This window comes from Phacochoerus africanus, chromosome 12 (genome assembly GCF_016906955.1).
Source record: "Phacochoerus africanus isolate WHEZ1 chromosome 12, ROS_Pafr_v1, whole genome shotgun sequence".
Classification (NCBI taxonomy): Eukaryota; Metazoa; Chordata; class Mammalia; order Artiodactyla; family Suidae; genus Phacochoerus; species Phacochoerus africanus.
The window spans coordinates 74,381,142-74,400,934 of record NC_062555.1 but is presented as its reverse complement, the minus strand read 5'-3'; the positions used below and the strand labels follow the sequence as shown (position 1 = coordinate 74,400,934).

Genomic DNA, 19,793 nt, shown 5'->3' with positions numbered 1-19,793 from the left:
AGAGAGGGAGAGAGAGAGAGAGAGAGAGAAAGACAGACAGACAGACAGACAGACAGACAGACAAAGGATCATGAAATCATCATAAACAATTATATACCCACAAATTAGGCAATCTAAAAGTGGATAAATTCCTAGAAACACACAACCTATCAAGCCTGAATTGGGAATAGAAAATCTGAACAGAATAGTAACGAGTAAGGAGAGTGAGTCAAAAATCGAAATCCTCTTAACACAGAAAACTCCAGGACCAAGTGGCTTCCCTGGGGAATTCTACCAAATATTTAAAGAATGAACACCAATCCTTTTTATACTCTTCCAAAAAAATTGAAGAAGAAATGCTTGCAATTTCATTTTTTGAGGCCAGCACTGTCTTGATACCTAAGCCAGATAAGGACATTATAAGAAAAGAAAAACTATAGACAATATTCCTGGTAAATGTAGACACAAAAAGTATTTGAAAACTACTAGCAAAACTAATTCAATAACACATTAAGGGACGTGATTAAGTGGGATTTATCCCTATGATGCAAAGACGGTTCAACATACGTACATCCATAAATGTGATATGCCAGACAATAGAATGGAAGATAAAATCATATGATCCCTTCAATAGATTTTTTTTTTATTTTTTGGTCTTTTTGCTATTTCTTGGGCCGCTCCCTCGGCATATGGAGGTTCCCAGGCTAGGGGTCGAATCGGAGCTGTAGTCTCTGGCCTACGCCAGAGCCACAGCAACGCAGAATCTGAGCCGTGTCTGCAACCTACACCACAGCTCACGGCAACGTCGGATCGTTAACCCACTGAGCAAGGGCAGGGACCGAACCCGCAACCTCATGGTTCCTAGTCGGATTCGTTAACCACTGCGCCACGACGGGAACTCCTCAACAGATTTTTAAAAAAGCATAATACAACACCTTTTCATGAAAAAACCCTCAACAAACCAGGTAGAGAAGGAACATTACATAATGAAATCCATACATGACAAACTCACAGCTAATATTATGTTCATTCAGGAAGAAGACGCAAGTGCCCGCTACTGCAGAGTCTTAGTCAACAAGCACCGCAAGTCCCAGCCTGGGCAACGCTGTGCAAACGCTTTGGAATTTGATTAGGTCCCATTTGTTTATTTTTGCTTTTGTTTCTATCTTTTCCTCTAAAAGTTTTGTAGTATGCCATCTTACATTTAGGTCTTTAACCCATTTTGAGTTTATTTTTTTACATAGGAGAATGTTCTAGTTTCATTCTTTTACTACCCAATGCCCCCAGCATCATTTATGGAAGAAACTGTTCTTGCCTCCTTGGTCATAGAGTAATTGACAATAAGTGCATAGGCTTATTTCTGGGCTCCCTATTCTGCTCCATTGATATATGTGTCTGTTTTTGTGCCAGTACCACACTGTATTGGTAAAAATAACAATTTAAAAAATAGGCAGAATTGAATAGACATTTTTTTTTTCAAATGGAGGAAATATGGATGGCCAACAGGCACAAGAAAACATATTCAAATTATTAGGGACATGCAAATCAAAACCACAGTGAGATAACCCCTCACCCTGTTAGAATGGCTTCATCAAAAAGACACAAGAAAACAAGTGTTGGCCAAAATGAGAAGAAAGGGAGCACTTATGCACTGTTGCTGGAAATGTGAATTGGTTTTGCTACTGTGGAAAACAGTGCGGAGGTTCCCCCCAAACTACCATACGATCCAGCAATTCCACTCCCCGGTTAACGTGGCCAAAGGAGGCGAAAACAGGACATCAAAGAGACATAGGCACTCCTGTCTAGCTCAGTGTTCACAACAGCCAAGACATAGAAACTACCTAAGTGTCTGTCAGTGAGTGGGTGGATAAAGACGCCGTGGTGTTACTACGACGCTGCACTATTCAGCCACGAGAAAGAAGGAAATCCGGCCATTCGCGACAACATAGATGGACCTTGGGCATTATGCCAAGTGAGATGAGAAAGACAAATCCTGTGTGATATTACATGTCTGTGGAATCTAAAAAAGCTAAACTCAGAACAGTCGTTTAGTGGTTACCAGGGACTGAGGGATGTGGGAATTGGGAAGGTGTTATTTAAGCTACAAACTGGAAACCAACAAGCAAACAAGTTCTGGAGACGAATGCACAGCACAGTGGTTACAGACAACAATACTGTCTGAAAAACTTCTGCTAAGAGACTGGGCCTTAATTTTCACCACCAAGAAGAGGCGCTGTTACGGAGGGGGTTAGCTAACAACACGGAGGCAATCATACTGCAATATACACATGCGTGAAATCAGGATGTTGTACATCTTAAACTTAAATACCATGTTATATGCCAATTACATCTCGACGTCTTAAAAAAAAGAACAACAAAGGAGCTCCCGTCGTGGCGCAGTGGTTGACGAATCCGAGGAGGAACCATGAGGTTGTGGGTTCGATCCCTGGCCTTGCTCAGTGGGTTAAGGAGCTGGCGTTGCCTTGAGCTGTGGTGTAGGCTGCAGACACAGCTTGGATCCCGAATTGCTGTGGCTGTGGCATAGGCCGGTGGCTACAGCTCTGATTAGACCCCAAGCCTGGGAACCTCCATGTGCCGCAGGAGCGGCCCAAGAAATGGCAAAAAGACAAAAAAGACAAAAAAAAAAAGAACAACACATAATTTAACAAAGTGTTCAAAGTTTGTAAGTCTTCTCTAATAGGAGGATTTTAAAAAATTATTTTTAGTTTTGGGGAGGTAGTTCAAAAATAATTATTAAATAGCAATTAGGATAATAGTGAAACATCTGACTACAGGCTGTGGTCTGAAATCTTTTATGGAATAAAAGATGGCACAGCAGAAACAAATCCTACTAGGAACCATGAGGTTGCGGGTTCGATCCCTGGCCTCGCTCGGTGGATTAAGGATCTGGTGTTGCCATGAGCTGTGGTGTAGGTTGCAGATGTGGCTCAGATCTGGCGTTGCTGTGACTCTGGCGTAGGCTGGCAGCTGTAGCTCAGATTAGACCACTAGCCTGGGAAGCTCCACATGCTGCAGGTGCAGCCCTAAAATGACCAAAAAACTATATATATATATATTCCGTAATAGTCTCTGTATATTCACTGCATAGTTTTATTGTCTCTTTTCCTTTAGCCAAAGAACTTTTACTCCACTGAACCAACTATCTATTTTTTGCATTTAAAAAATAATTTTTAGAACAGTTTTAGTTTTACAACAAAATTGAGAGGAAGGTACTAAGATTTCTCATCTATCCCCTTCTACCACACATGAATAGCCTCACTCATTCTAGACATCACTCAGCAGAAAGATGAGCCTAGGTGAACACATTATAATCCCCTAAAGTCTGCAGTTTACTTAGGGCTCACTCTTGGTGGGGTAAATTCTGCGGGTTTGGGCAAGCATCTAACGACACATCCACAGTCATGGCATCAACGGAGTGTTTTCACGACCCCCAAATCCTCTGTGCTCGGTCTAGGCATCTCTCCCCACCACCGCTCCTGGAAACCCCTAGTTTTTCCTTGTTTCCTTAGTTTTCCCTGTATTGGTGGAATCATGGAGTATTTAGCTTTTTCTTTTTAAAGGTTTTATTGGGGTATGGTTGTATGTGCTTCTATCCTCTGAAAGCAATTACAGAGAATGCTTTTTTCTTTTCTGCCTAGAGCAGTTCCTTTAGCAGTTGTTGTAGAGCTGGTTTGCAGGTCCTGAATTCGCGTAGCTTTTGCCTGTCTGAAAAGCTTTCCATTTCTCCATCGAATCTGAACGAATGCCTTGCTGGTATGTACAGCATCTGTGATTCTAGACTCCTCTCCTTCATCACCTGGAATATATTTTGCTACTCCCTTCTGGCTTGGAGATTTTCTGCTGAAAAATCAGCTGTTATCTTCATGGGGTTCCCTTGTATGTTATTTGGTGTTGTCCCTTGTGGCTATACTGTTTTTCCTTTGTATTTAATTTTTGTCAGTGTGATTAGCATGAGTCTTGTTGTGTTTTCCTGGGGTTTATCTTGTGGGGGAGCCTCAGCTCTTCCTCAACTTGAGTGAGTGCTTCCGTTCCCACGCAAGGCCAAGTTTCTGGCTGTGATCTCTTTGAATATTTTCTCTGGCCTTTTCTCCCTCTCACCTCCTTCTGGGACCCCTATGATACAAATGTTGGTGTGTTTGATGCTGTCCCCAAAATCTCTTAGACTCTCCTCCGTTTTCATTTTTTATCTTTATTTTTTTTCTGTGGCCGTGATTTCCACCACCGTCTCCCACGTCACTTGCTTGTTCTCCTGCCTCTGTTATCCCGCTACCCATTACTTCTAACGTGTTTTACTTCAGATATTGTATAATTTTTTTCCTTGAATATTTTATAAAATTCAATAGCGATTTCCTCTGAGCCCAGTGATTTCTATTTTGAAAGATGTTAGTTGTTGATTCAAATCCGTTGATACAAGCCAAGTGAGACAACTTAATTCTTCGTGGGTGGGTTTTGGCAGATTGTCCCTCTCTCAAAGAATTGGTACAGTGCATCTGGGTTATCAAATTTGTGGGCATAAAGTTGTGCTTCATGATCCATGAGGTTTGAAGTGATACTTCCTCTTCCAGTTCCGGTATTAGTCATTTATTTCTCTTCACTTTTTTCCTTGATTAGCCTGGCTAGAGGCTTAATGATTTAATTGATCTTTTCAAAGAATTACCTTCTGGTTTCATTATTTTTCTCTTTTTAAAAAGTGTTTCCAAAGTCAAACAGTCAGAACGGTGACACACTGGAAACAGCCCAGCTATTCAGTTCTCATTCTCAGAGGCGATCGCGGCCACCAGTTTGCCTGAGATGTCATTCCAAAGACACACGGAGAAGCACATAGTGCTACACTGGTATTTGAGAGATGGCTAGTTCACGCCTTAAATATATTTTAATGTGATCCGCATGTGGCTACACACGTAATACACATGGAGTACATGCGTGCGTGTATGCACGCCAAACTGCAATCTCTTAAAGTATTTTAAAGTGAAGTATGAGTGGAATGTAGGATAATTAAAAGAAGAATTTCTTTCTCTTTTCTAGAAGGAGAATGTTAGGAAGACGGCAGGCAGAAAGCACCATGCAACTCTTTCCCCATCTTCACAGCAAGTGCGCCGGCAGAATCTGCCTAACGTACCTATTTTGGACGCCTGGAATCTATTGAAGGCATGAATGGTAAGTTGTATTTAATTTCAGACCATTTTTTGCTGTTAGCACAGTAACTGCTGCTCTTCCCCCTTCTCTAGCCACATGGCGGGCAGATGTGCACATGTTCTAGAACTTTAAATCAAAAATGGTTTAAAAGGACAAAAAAGGATGCTGTACATTAACAAAAGGTCCAATACAGAAGGAATAATTATAAACATGTATGCACCTAATGATAGGCCATAAAAACATATAAAGCAAACATTGGCAGAACTTAAAGGAGAAATAGACAGCTCTACGGCAACAGCTGGCGACAGTAACACTCCAGTCACAATAGTGAATGGATCAGCCAGATTTAGAAGTCAAGTCAGGAAACGGAGGACTTAAGCTACACAATAAGCCAACTAGGTCTTTTTTTTTTTTTTTTGGCTTTTCGGCTTTTCTAGGGCCACTCCCACAGCACATGGAGGTTTCCAGGCTAGGGGTCTAATTGGAGCTGTTGCTGCCGGCCTCCACCACAGTCACAGCAACACCCGATCGGAGCATCTGCGACGTACACCACAGCTCGTGGCAATGCAGGGTCCTTAACCCACTGAGCGAGGCCAGGGATGGAACCAGCAACCTCATGGTTCCTAGTCGGATTCATTAACTACTGAGCCACGACGGGAACTCCTAAACCAAATAGATCTAACGGACATATACAAAATACTCTAACCAACCATAAAGAGTGTCAACATCTTAGCAATACCGTCTTTGAATTTATGAACATAGGACACATTTTATTTATGTCTTCTTTAATTTCTATCAGCAATGCTTTAAAATTTTCATTGTATCCAAAGCGATCTACAGATCCAATCCAATACCTACCCAAATTCTAAAGACATTTTTTTTTTTTTTTTGCACAAGAAGACAATCTCCTTCCTAAAATTTATATGAAATCTTAAGGGAACCAAAATAGCCAAAACAATCTTAAAAAAGAAGATTAAAGCTGAAGGACTCACACGTCCTGATTTTAAAACCTACTACAAAGCCACAATGATCAAAAGAACATGGTAATGATAGAATACTGACATAGGAATAGCATAGAAAGCCCAGCACTGAACCCCAGCATACATTTTCAAATGATTTTTGACAATGGTGCCAAGACCATTCGATGCAGGAAGAATAGGTTTGTTTTTTTTTTTAAATAAACGGTGCTAGGCAATGATATCCACATGCAAAGGAATGAAATTGAAGCCTTGCTAACACCATATATAAAAATTAACTCAAACGGATCAAAGGTCTCAATATAAGTCCAAGCTCTCTCAAACTCCTGGATGAATACATAGGGCCAAAGCTTTGTGACACTGCATTTGGCGATGATTTCTTGGATATGACACCAAAGGCACAGGCAACAAAAGAAAAAGCAGATAAATGTGGCTTCATGTAAATTTAAAAATTTTGTGCATTGAAAGACACTATTTTTGGAACAAAAGGCAACTCACAAGATGAGAGAATATACTTGCAAAGCATGTATCTGATAAGGGATTAAGGTCCAGAATTACGGAAAACTCCTAAAACTCAGTAATAAAAACCCAAACAGGAGTTCCCGTCGTGACGCAGTGGAAACGAATCTGACTAGGAAGCATGAGCTTTCGGGTTCCATCCCTGGCCTCGCTCGGTGGGTTAAGGATCCGGTGTTGCCGTGAGCTGTGGTGCAGGTCACAGACGCAGCTCAGATCCCGCGTTGCTGTGGCTCTGGCGTAGGCTGGCGGCTGCAGCTCCGATTGGACCCCTAGCCTGGGAACCTCCATAGGCCACAGGTGTGGCCCTGAAAAGCCAAAAAAAAAAAAAAAAAAAACCCACAAAAAAACCAAACAACTCAGTTCAAAACATGGGCAGAGGACTTGAATAGACCTATTTTCAGTGAACATATACAGATTGTCAATAACCACCTGAAAAGATGAACTACACCAACTCTTGGGGAAACACAAGTCAAAACTATGAGATACAAACTTACACCCTGTAGAAGGGCTCTTATATTTTTATTTTTATTTTTTTGTCTTTTTTTTGCTATTTCTTGGGCCGCTCCCGCGGCATATGGACGTTCCCAGGCTAGGGGTTGAATCGGAGCTGTAGCCGCCGGCCTGCGCCAGAGCCGCAGCAACGCAGGATCCGAGCCGCATCTGTGACCTACACCACAGCTCACGGCAACGCCGGATCCTTAACCCACTGAGCAAGGGCAGGGACCGAACCCGCAACCTCATGGTTCCTCGTCGGATTCACCAACCACTGCGCCACGACGGGAGCTCCAGAAGGGCTCTTATTAAAACAAACAGAAAGGAAGTGCTGGTGAGGATGTGGTGAAGTCGGGATGCTGTGCACGACTGGCGGGGATGTGAGAGGAACAGCCCTGTGGAAAGCGGGGTGGTGGTTTCTCAAAAAATCAGCGCTAGAATTTTCGTACGACCTGGCAGTTCCTCTTCTGGGCAGATGCCCTGAGAACCGAAAGAAGGGCCTTGAAGAGATGTCGGTGCCCTTCGGTCCCCAGCAGCGTGACTCACAATAGCGACAATGTAAGCCACTGGAGCATCCGTCCACCATCGACCGCGTCCCCGTCACCGTGTGGTCAGACATCAGGGACACTGGCGTCGCCTCAGCCACGTCAGGCGGGACGCAGCGCCCGGGAGCAGACCCTCGCTTCCTGAAGCTCTGAACTTGGACTCAAGGCCAGGGGGACACCCAGAGTCCGGGCAGCAGGGAGCATCACGGTGAGAGGCGCCTCAATCAACCTGCGGAAGAGCCCCCCCACCCCCAAATGCTCTAAGAACCGCAGCGACGCGGAGCCGAACCGGCAGCCCAAAGGCGCAGCGTCCTGGCCAAGGCCGGCCGCTCGGGGCCCACAGGGCTGGCTCTGCTGGGGCCTCCGACCGGGCCGCCTTGGAAGCAGGTCCGTTCCGCCAGGGAGGCCTCGGGAGGAGGCAAGATCGGGTTTGGACAAAAGCAGCAATTACGCAGTCTCTGCTTGCAAAACAAGGAAGGACAACCCACTCTTTTCTAACTCGTTTTGAAGAGGCTCATAAAGATGAAGAAAAACTTTGGCAAGTCCAAGTGAGAGCGGTGCTGCCAGCTACTCCTCACCCCCTCACAGCCTCCCAAGGCCGAGAGTCCCACATGCGAGGGGCAGCTCCCGAGCCCCTCGAGGCCCGCTGTCCGCCCCTTCCCCGTCTGTCTGTCCTCCTCCCCCCCCCCCCGACCCCAGCTCTGAGCATGAGGGGCGTCTCCACGCCCTTACCTCTTGCCCAAACCTCTTTTTTTCCCTTGTTTTTCTTTTTTTCAGCATCCGGCCCAGGTCCCACAGGGAGCTTTTCTGGGCACACATGCCCTTTCCCTCCAGTGTGATGCAACCACTTGGTCTGGAGGCAGGTTACTTACGAGGCGTACCTGCTGCTGGGGGGCTAAACGAGGCACTGACCTCATAGCCACACTGGGTGAGAAGAGCAGGCTGAGGATAGCGTGTGGGGAAACGAGATTTCGGGGACCCACTGATTCTCCATAGAGACAGAAGAGCCCACACGACACCTCTGCGGACAGACCCAAGACTGACCCCCAGTCCCCGGCCTGGAGCCCGAGGCCAGATCAGGCCTTGCCGCCCCTGCTGGACGCGAGCTTGACGAGGGGCTCCCGGTCCCGCCATCCCCGCACCTGCTCACAGCTAGGCTCCAATATCTGCTGGCTGAGCAAGTGAACGAGATAGAAGTTGGAAAATTAAAAAACGTAAAGCCCAAACTGTCAGACTCAGGTACTCCCGAAAGAAAGAAGAGTCCATTTTGAAAGAAAAATCAGAAGTTACTTCTCAAAAGTTTGTCTTATTACTTGTGTGTCTTAGAACAGGAGTCACGCCCAAATCTGGCCAACCCAGCTGCTGTCTTTGTAGGATGCACATGCTAAAAACTGCATCTCTGGAGCTCCCGTCGTGGCGCAGTGGTTGACGAATCCGACGAGGAACCATGAGGTTGCGGGTTCGGTCCCTGGCCTCGCTCAGTGGGTTAAGGATCCGGCGTTGCCGTGAGCTGTGGTGTAGGTCGCAGACGTGGCTCGGATCCCGCGTTGCTGTGGCTGTGGCGTAGGCCGGCAGCTACAGCTCCGATGAGACCCCTAGCCTGGGAACCGCTGTGTGTCGCGGGAGCAGCCCTAGAAATGGCAAAAAGACAAAAAAACTGCATTTCTACTTTTAAACAGCTGGGAGAAAACCCACAGATGATTTCGTGATGGTAAAATCACAGGACGTTCCAGGTTAAGCTCTACGAGCCCAGATCCTCACCCACTCACCTGAACTGCATGATTCAGACAGAAGCCATCGGGCCTTTTGCAGACTCATCTGTCACCTTGCCTCAGCAGGCTGGCGACCATCCCGTTTCCTCACTGGAGCTGTCGCCAAGAGGAGGAGAATCAGCTTGACTTCACCTGTCCGGGTGTAACCGCCTGTTGGTTCCCCTGACACCAGCCACCCTCATAGCCCATCTCTGCCTCCGGGGCCGCCCCCTCGGGCCGCCCCCCTGGGCACAGCGCCCACCCTCGTGCCACTCACCTGCGCTTCCTGCTCTGTGCCCCGCGGGCAGAGGCCACACCTGCAGGACCGCCAGGCCTTTGCCACCCGTCCCTCCACCCTCCCGTGGGCCCCACACATCCCCCCCCCACCCCACCAGGGTGGGAAGTGAAGGAAGTGGGGGGAGGGCGCTTTCCTGACTCAAACCCCACCTCCGAGGGGCCAGAGGTGACAGGGATGAGCGGGGCGGGCACGGGCTGTGGGAGGGAGGGAGGAGCCCAGGGGGCGCGGATCTGCGCATCCTCCCACGGCCGCCCCTGCGAGAGCACCGCCCAGGGCCGACTCTCTTGCTAAGGTGCCCTGTGGGTCTTGTGCCGCCGGGTTACTTTGCTCACAGCGGCCGTGATGCCCGCCTGGCACCCACCGCGCCCGCCAGCCCGAAAATAAAGGGCTGGCCCATCAGTAGGGCCCAGAGGTGTGGGTTCTGCTGAGACAACGCTGAAGGTGGGGGCTGCGAGTCCCGGAAGGTGATAAGGAACAGACCTTCTCTCCTCCGAAGCAGGGTCACCACCGCCCCCGAGGTGGGCAGGCCGCCGAGCCGGGGCACTGAGGTCGGTGAGATGCGGGGTGATCAACCAGCCAGGCCACCAAACTCCTGGCTGCACCCCAAGACCTCGGCTGCGTGCTGGAGGGAGTAGGACACGGCAACCCCGCAACCCCGCAGGAACGGCACACACGCTGCCCAAAGCTCCGCGGGCAGAGGGTGGCTCTGGGTGGGCCGTGTTCCACGCCGCCCAAGCACTCAGTCCCGCCAGCCACCTGCTTTCACCCCGGTGAGTGTGGGACCGCAGCCAGGGCGTCAGGGACAGCAACTCCCTGACGCCGAGGCACTCAGGTCAGGCCTGGTGATCCGTGTGCGGAATTTGAATTTTACTGATTTTCACGTGTACAAAAATTACTTTTATAACCACGAGCTGGAGGTCAGTGAACCCGTACTGCCTTCCAAACAGTGCAGCCAAGACAAAAGAAAGCCAGTTGGGGTTGGGGAGTCAGCGAGCCCTTCACCCTGACATAAAGGCTTCTGGCCAAGGAGCAACAGAGGGTAGGTGCACACAGGACTCACACTCCTTGTCCCTAAAAGTTACCAATAATCTGTACACTTGGAGCAAAATGTGAACAAATATATTTAGATATATTTAAAAGAATTAAAAAAAAAAAAAAAACATTTCACAAAACATTTGTTGCCATAGGAATTTTCAGCAAGAAATGCCCACATCAAAATTTAAACATTGTTCAAAGTATGATTATCTGTACTGATAAGTAAAGCGACAAATTACGTAAACAGAGTTGGATACACTCCTGGTAGGAGCCGCTTCCTTCCTGGGACAGAAGCTCCCCCACTTCTCCAGGGGACCAATTAAGAAACAGCTATTTTCAGAGCAACAAAAATAAAAGCTTTTATTTGTTCATTTGAATATAAAACAGGCGTTATCACAGATGTACAAAGCTTACTGGTGGTTTAACATACGAGAAGGTTGCCGTCCTTTGCACATAAAAATTTTGTTTGAAACCGTGATTGGCTGAGCACATGAATTTCTCTAACCAGTCACCGACTCTATGAATAACGCTGTAGCATCGACTGGCAACAGGGACTGTCTCCCTGGGTAAAGTGTCAAGCAGGATTAAATAGGTAATAATAAACAAGCACCATGAGGAAGCCGCCCTGTCTGGTTGGTCTGAGCCTCAGTGATCACTGCCTACCCTCCTTTGTGCAAGCTGACCACACGTTTCGTCTGACTCCAAAAGCACAAGGTCACAAGACAGACACTGGTTACATCCTAACACATCCAGTTTCTAGTACAGAAGGATCCTCCTTTATTGCTGAACGGGTGGTACCTACTGTCTCTTCTCCTTTTCTTGCATCACAGAACCTGGATCCCAACCCGGAGCCCCCTGGACCTCGATGCTGACACAGGACGTCCCCGAGGCCTCGCAATGGCACCAACAACCTCACGCCACCTCGGTGGGCCTCCGGATCACCTGCAGTTGTGAGTCTGACCCGAAACCTTAACCCCCCCTTACAGAAGGTGGGCATGGGAAAGTGGTGGGGACCCCCCGGGAAGCAGAAGACCGCAGCAACGTGTATCTGAAGCATGTAGAGGAAGAGTCATACACAGCAGTGAAGTCAAACAATATTTTAAAAATCAATGACTTGTGAGATGAAGAACGTACCCCACATGCAGACAACTTAAAAAAATACACCCCTTCAAACTGTACCAGCAATTAGCCTTGAATCTCCGAAGTCACACAAACTCTCTCGATGCGAAGGCCTCGCTGCCAGCCCGGAGCAACGGCAGACAAGCCACCTCACAGGAAGGTCTGTCTCTCCAGCAACCATCTCCGTCGTGCAGACCTAGCCTCAGGACCCCGCAGGGCCACACCGGGGCCAGTCCAACGTGAATCTCGCGTGGACAAGGTAACACCTCTTCTAGGCTGGACACAGATGGGCTGACGTGACCCAGGAGTGTGCGAGGAGCTCTGAAAATCGGAAGGTGTGTGAGGCGGGGGCGGGGGCGGCGGCGGCGGCGGCGGCAGCAGCAGCAGCAAGAGACGGAAATGGGAGGTGTGCCGAGGCAGGAGGCCGGGCACAGCATCCGGGGCCTCCCGCTCCAGCCGGGGCTCTGTCGTCTGGGAGGCCACCTCCTGCTGAGGGTCTTCCGTGAAAGCCGTCCGAGGGAGTTGACACGACCTGCTGCAAATGACTAGAGAACAACACGCCTTTCCACACCGGGGACAGAGAAGGTGACGCGAACAAAAACGATGAAAACACTGCAAGGACTTCTTCGGCCACCTGCCCCCCAGGCCTGGCTGCGCGGTGGCCCCGAGCAGAGGGAAGCGTGCACACTGAGCCCCGATCCACCACCGCCGAGAGGCGCCAACCTCGCTCGCCGGTCTCCGGTTCTGGAAGGAGCGATCAGACAGACGGGGCTGCTGGCGATCCGGGCGCTCGCGTCAGCAAAGAGGGCGAGAGTCTCTTATGTGCAGTGCAGTGGAGGGGACATGCAAGTGACAGGGTCTGCGTTTTCGACTTTAAAATCTCCTTTGTTCTTAGTGAATTTCTATGTCATATATATATATAGTTGTTGTGATGCTATCCACGCAAGATAATACAACACTTTTATATTAGCAAACATTACAAGACTTTAATATTCTTGAATGTTTTCTCTGTTATACTTCTAAAGAGATCAAAATAAATTAAACGTTTTGTACATAATTACATATGAAGTTAACTTATTTTATCTTTTTAGTTTAGTACAAAGATATTTGCAAGGTAATTGCCGAAAGACACCTTATTTATAATTTCTTCTCGTTCTATGCTAACTCCAAAGGCCGTGTATGAGCCTGTTTCTTCAGCACACTCTGACAGAGAAAGCTGCTAAAATCTAATTGGAAGGTTTTCTCGTACCTCAGCAAACTCCCCTAAAAGGATGAGATCTAGCAATGGCTTAAATTAGTAGCAGGTCCATGTCATTAGGATTTCATGACACATTAAAACAGAGAAAACAATTCTTTGTCACACTACATAAACTGCTTAAAAGAACCCACCTGGAGGGCAGATATTTCTTTTAATTGCTATTTTGGCTTAACAAAATACCACATGTACGAAGAAAGCACTTATTATCCAATAATTCAAAAAAAAGAAAGAAAAGGAGGTTTTCGAAATGGGCTTTTCCGACAAACTGAAGGCAGGCACGCAAAGTCCTTCTGAGCACACGCCGCGTCTCCGGGCCGCCCGAGCCGCCCGCGGGCCTACATGTTGTAGGCCACGTAGATGGGGTCCAGCTGGTCGGCCAGGAAGCCGTCGCGCAGGTGCATGCGCTGCTTCTCGCCGCGGGAGTTGATGGGGATGACGCCGACGTCCACCACCACCACCACGCCCACCACCAGGTAGTGCTCCTCCAGCACCACGTTGGTGACCAGGGGCACCAGGTCCAGGGCTTCCTGCTCGGACCCGTCCAGCTCCACCACCACCACCAGCAGGTTGGTCCAGGTGAACACAGCGCTGGAAGAGAGGCGTCGCTGAAGGGCGGGGCTTTTCCGAGGGGCTCCTTGCGGCCCCCACGTCCCCGCTGCGTGCTCTGCGAGGCGCTCCTCCCCCACCCGGGGGACCTGCAGGGGCCCCCACAGCTGCCCCCCCAGCACCCCCACCCCCCGTCCTGGGAACTGCCCAGGCCCCTACGGGCGGAATCCGTCCAGCCCCTGGGCTTAGGCCGGCCTGCAGCCTGGTCGCTGGGGCACCAGGGGCGCTGGCACTGTCCTGACGTGTCTCTGCCACCAGGGCCATGACAGATGTGTGGAGAGGAGCTGCCGGCCCCTGGCCCACTGCCCCTGTGCTCCAGCCATGCCGGGGTCAGGTCACCGGGCGGTGAGCTGCAGACACGGCCCGGCCAACGTCCTGAGTTTAGGACGAGGACAGCACAGGACACCTCACCCGTGGGGTGGTCCTGGAGCGGGGGAGGCTGCCAGGGGATGCTGTCCGCCTGTCTGTGGGAGCCTCCAGCGCTTCTCCCGACCCGGTGGCCGGCTCACCAAGACCCTTGACCCTCATCGCCCCCGCTGGGGAGCCTCGTGGAGGCCGGGCCGCTGGCATGTGCTTTCTCTCACAGACACAGAGAAGGTTCCAGCTCCGCTGTGAGGTGGGGGCGTTGGGGAAAATTCACTATCGTTTCCTAACAGTGAGAAGACGCGTGTTTTGCTCAGCACAGCCAGTGCGCACATGGAGACGGGCTTCCTGCCGGGTTTGGCTCTGGGACGAGCGGTGCCCCTGAGGGAACACGGAACTGCTGCCGCCATCCCAGGCCAGGCCCCTGGGTGCCCACGCGGGAGCTCTCCAGGCGCCACGGCACTGGAGGGTGGGGCGGGGATGGCCAGGCTCTGGGGGACAGTCACACCTTCTCCCTCTGCACCAAGGACCTGGCGGGGGCGCCCGGGCAGCCAGAGGTGAGGAGGAGGGAAGGTAAGAGAGCAGAAGCCCAGGGAACAAGCCGGGGCCTCCCTGTCCTCCTGGGGCCGTGAAGCAGAGGCAAAGGGAGCCCTCACAGCATCGAAGGCCAAGGCCCCTGCCCTGAGGGCAGCTGGGACGGGGGACTGGTCACCACAGCCCAGAGACACCGCGAACCCGGCCCCGCATGGAGCCTCAGGCCTTCCCACGGGCGCCCTGGGTTCCCAGCTCCACTCGGACAGGCCCAGGCACCCTCGCAGTCCCTTCCCTCCATCGCTCTTGGTTGGTTTTTTTTTTTTGACTTATTGCCTTTTCTAGGGCCGCTCCTGCGGCACATGGAGGTTCCCAGGCTAGGGGTCTAATCAGAGCTGTAGCCACTGGCCTACACCACAGCCACAGCAAGGCGGGATCCAAACCGCGTCTGCAACCTACACCACAGCTCACAGCAACGCCGGATCCTTAACCCACTGAGCCAGGACAGGGACCAAACCCGCAACCTCATGGTTCCCAGTTGGATTCGTTAACCACTGCGCCACGACGGGAACTCCCGTCGCACGTTCTTAGCAGAAAACCCGTCAGTGCCACCGGGGCCTCCGGGCAGCCCCGCCCAGCCGAGTGGCCGCCACGCTCAGGACAGCCCGGCTCTGCGCCCCCCCCGCCCCGGGCGCCCGGCCGTCCTCACCACTCCGTGACGCTCTTGTGTGCTCTGATGACCGAGGTCTCGATGTCTATTGGGTGGTACCTCATGCCTCGCAGCTCCATGGCCTCGTCCAGGGCCCCCACCACGTAGAGGGCGTCGTGGCGCTCTGTACGGAACGGAAACCGCGTGAGCTTCACGGCAAGCCACTTAAAAATAAAACAGCTTAGTGCTACCCCTGCAGGTGAAAGAGATGCAGAGTCAGGCTGGCCGAGCTAAGGGTGCCCTCGCCTCTCCACCAGGAACCTCTGCAGCCTGAGGCGCGGGGCCGGGGGCAGCGAAGGTGCTGCCTCTGCTGTGCTGGCTGCACCGGTGTCCCCCTGCCCCCCAGCCCTCAGCCATCGCAGGGGCCTCGTGCTTCGCGACCGCCGGTCCAAGCGGGAAAAGACCTCGGAGCACAGGAGAAGGCGCGCGGAGACATAGCTCCTTAGCCCACGTGAGTGAAGTTCACGCCCCGCGGTAGGGTAGCCCTGGGCCGTGCCAGAGTGCAGTCCGTCCCCTCCCCTCACAACCAAGACGTCTTTGGTCTTCAGGGCAGGAAGCACATCAGGGTGAGGCTGAGAGAGACGACTGGCGTCAAATGCCAGAAACGAGACCCTTTCCCGGTTAAGTCAGAGGAGATGGAGCAGTCACGTGCTGGTCTGACCGTGGCTGCCGTGCGGCCCCCCCCCCCCCCCCCCCCCCCGCCCCAGCTCTGCCGGCCGGCACCTGCCCCGCCTCCCGGGAGGTCTGAGTATCGCTAACCCTGGTTCTTCCAGGATCTCGGGACTGCACCCCAGAGAAAACAGTCCACGAGTTTCCCAAACTGAAAATGCAAGGCCAGAATGTTTGTATTTCCTCCCTGAATCCATGCTGGTTTGGCCAGGTTAGCGCAGCTCCGTCAGGCGGTGGGTGAGGGCACCTGGCAGACTTTTAGACACTCATCTCCTGGGGTCTGGCAGGATGTCACCCAGACACCTCAGGCCCCATCCCTGCGAAATACCCCAAATCCTGCCCCTGCAGGCGGCTTCCAGAATCAGTCAAGACTTGAGGAGAAGGCAGGTTCTGCGTAACAGCCCGCCAGGCGCCAGCCCCTCCGAGCTGCTGCTCCCCTCGGGCGCCAGCCTGCTGAGGGCCAGGGCAGAGGCAGTGCGGGACTAGCACCGCACCCACCCCACCCCCACCCCCAGTTTCAAATGCGCTCCTGGCTCCGGGGCACGGAGCCCGGGCCGTGCTCACCCTGAGCTGGCTCCCTCCCTCTCGGCTGTCTCCAGGCAGGCCCATAGCAAGCCCGCGGGCACACATCCTCCCGGGCCTGGGGCCGCACACCCCAGACAGCGTCCAGGGTCTGGGGACCTGGCCGCAGCCTGCCTGGGCTCTCACCTCCATTTGCGTCGGTGAGTTCAGTTCTCCGCAGGAACCCCAAGTAGCCCGTCCGAGCCCAGACTGTCTGTGTGTCTCCAAAACTTAATCTCGAGCTGAAGTGATCCGACTGGAGGGACTCATCTCCGTAAATGGTGAAATACCCGCTGGCGTTGTGGGCGCTGTGAACCCAGATCTGTTAGGAAGCAAAACACACCTGGACAGGTGAACTGGAGACATCTCCAGAGCAGAAGCAGTTGCCATTTCAACAGATTCTACTCCACATGGTCGAAACTGCCCTTGGGCTGCAAAAGCGAGACGGTTCAGGCTTCTGGGGAGACGCAGATGCTGCCAAGTTTACTGAAACAAAGGCAGGACAGCAAGCTCATGGCTGAGCAAAAACAAAAGCCTCTGCCTAGTGAAAATTCTAATAACTAGGTGGATTGAGGGCTTTTAAAACAAACACACCAAATGTACAGAGCTGTATGAGTTTCCTTATATTTATTTAAATATACTGGTTGTTTCTAAAAGGGGATCTGGAAAACAGGATAAAAAGTTTTCTGATTTATTTTCCCTTTTCACTTGGTTTGCATACTTTTGGGAATATACTGTAATAATACAAAGCAAAACAAACTCTAGGAGAGAAAGTCATTACAACATCAACAAATGGGGAACAAAGATGCCTGATGTGGTACCTGGGAAAACGGGGAGAGAGGCCTATGGAGCAGCCCTGGGCCTGTGAGTGGGCTGAGCTGGCCTGGACCAGGCAGAGGCGCCGCCACGTGCAAAAACCTGAGACCCAGAGGGCTCGGGGTCTAGACCACACCTGCTGCAGAGCCGATAGAGGAGGAGAGCACGGGGTCTCACAGGGTAACACAGCTCTCAGGTCGGAGTCAGACCCCCCCCCCCCACCCAACAAGTTCTCCCAGGAGCCGGACGCGGCAGGTGCCACATCCCCAGTTTTTTCCTACGGACGTATTTAAAGGAAATTCCTTTTTTTTTTTTTTTGTCTTTTTAGGGCTGCACCTAGGGCATATGGAGGCTCCCACGCTGGGGGTCCAATCAGAGTTGTAGCACCAGCCTACACCACAGCCACAGCAACGTGAGATCCGAGCCGCATCTGCAACCTACACCACAGCTCACGGCAACACCTTCCTTAACCCACTGAGCCAGGCCAGGGATCGAACCTACAACCTCACAGACGTCAGCTGGGTTCGTTAACTGCTGAGCCACGAGGGGAGCTCCCTAGGGAAGCCCCAAATTGCGAGCGTAGGGAAGTCCATCACTTCTGCTTCGCACAGTGTGGAGGAGGGGCCAAAACAGCCCAAGGAGGAAGAGGGTTGAGACTCTTGTCCTCACCACTCTTCACACCTTCCAGGGGCCGCACCAGGAGGCGGTGGGGCTGGCGTTCCAGGCACGCGACAGCCACAGCAGCATTCTGTGTGCGGTTGGAATAGGTCTGGGTGAGGGGCAAGCGGACCACACAGCGGGCGGCACGGCAAGAAGGTCCCTGTGGCCAGGAGGGCCCACTGCTCGTCCTCGGGGCAGAAGACGGAGGAGGGCAGATGGGAGGAGTGAATCCCGAGAGGACCGGGGAGGGCGGAGGCTGACACACCTGGCGGCCGGCAGGCCCCGGGCCGCGGGGCCCACAGCTGCCCTGGGCAGGGCGGGGTGGGGCAGGGGTGGCAGAGGAGCAGGTGACTTCCTGACCAAACACTGCTGCGCCCCAGCCCTCCTGCTACTGCTCCAGCTGGCTACGACTCTGGGTTTCCCTCCACTCGCCTGTGCGTTCCGTCCCGTTCCTGTCGAGGCTGCGTCGCCAGAAGGCAGGCACGTGGGAAACGACCAGGAGCTGAGAGGAAGGCAGGCGACTGGGCCACACACATTCTGGTTTCACTTTCTCACACCTGGCGGGGGATCTCTCACAGTCCCTTAAGGAAACCCCACCCCGGAACCCCGGACTTCCCCGCACACCCCGCGCCCCAGGCGTGGGTCGCCTGGAACTCACCTCACCCAGGTGCGAGTCTCCCAAGGGCCCTTTCGTTTCTGGGTTGGCGATTATGATCCGAACCCCCGGAAGGATCTGTGTGAACAAGAGCAGTCTCGTCAGTGGACAGACAGGCAGGTGCTCGCCCATCAGCCTCGCTCTCGCCTGCAGGGTCTCCTGCCTGCAAGGGTTTAGAAAGCGGACGGCTTGCAATCAAAATCACACACCTCAGCATGACGTGCTCACGGCAGACACTTAGGTTTAACTGTAACTATCACCATGACAGAGCCTGTGTTCACGTGATCCTGACGTTGAGAACCCGAGCCAAACGTGATAAACGACACGACGTAGCAAGCCCCGCGCTGGCCCCACTCCTCCTGCGGGCAGGCGCCTGCTCTGGCGCCGGGCCCACACGGGGCACCTCCTTAGACGTGCCCTCCATTCCTCCACCGAGAGCACACGAGGAAGCAAGCACGAGCTGTCTGGAGCTCAGAGTGCGATCCACCGCGGCTCGGCTCGCTGGGGCCCTGCGGCGGGACCCCTGACGGGACGCCTCGGCCCTCTCGGCCCCCTCGGGCAGACGGGCTGCGCCCTGCGGGGAGGGCAGGGAGCACCCACCCCGACGGCCCGCGCGGGGTCACGGGGACACCGACCGTGCGGGTGCTTGCAGAATCACGGCCAGTGGGGAAGGGATCTGACTTGCACGCCAGTCCTGTGAACAACCAACCCGCGTGCCAGGAACGAGGGGTCTGCCACAGCCGCAGCAAGCAACGCGCCGGCTTCCCGCCGGCCCAGGGCTGTCAGAGCTTCCGGCGGGATGAACGGAGGAGTCGGGCCGCGCCTTTCTCTGCTTCTCCCCCGCCGGCCGGCCAGCGTGCGCAGAGGCAGCCGGAGCGGAAGAAGCCGCTTTAGACCCTGAGGTGCCCTTGGGAAAGGAGGCCGGGCAGCGCAGAACGAGGCCGAGGGTCCCGGGGCCCCTGGCGGTTTCTTTTACACGCGGGAAAAAGCCCAGCTAATTCACTGAAGACACTTCCCTTCTGAATTTCTGGGCTCGGGGCCCAAACCAGCCCCGCCACATTACAGCCAAGGAAAGTTTTTGGAGAAACAGTCC

At 52.6% G+C, this 19,793-nt stretch overlaps 1 protein-coding gene across 2 annotated transcripts in view; it reads right to left on the bottom strand.

The window, feature by feature from the left end:
- Positions 1 to 11,086: 11,086 nt before the first annotated feature.
- The window catches only part of DIP2C (disco interacting protein 2 homolog C), a 330,049-nt gene continuing 321,342 nt past the window's right edge, over positions 11,087 to 19,793 (bottom strand). For both annotated transcript variants that reach the window (XM_047754739.1, XM_047754740.1), the window contains 4 exons: positions 18,704 to 18,778; positions 16,717 to 16,891; positions 15,340 to 15,463; positions 11,087 to 13,718 (listed from right to left, as the gene is read on the bottom strand). In XM_047754739.1, the coding sequence (XP_047610695.1) occupies positions 13,466 to 13,718; positions 15,340 to 15,463; positions 16,717 to 16,891; positions 18,704 to 18,778 (627 nt within the window). In that variant the 3' untranslated portion in view covers positions 11,087 to 13,465. The remainder of the gene's footprint in view (positions 13,719 to 15,339; positions 15,464 to 16,716; positions 16,892 to 18,703; positions 18,779 to 19,793) is intronic.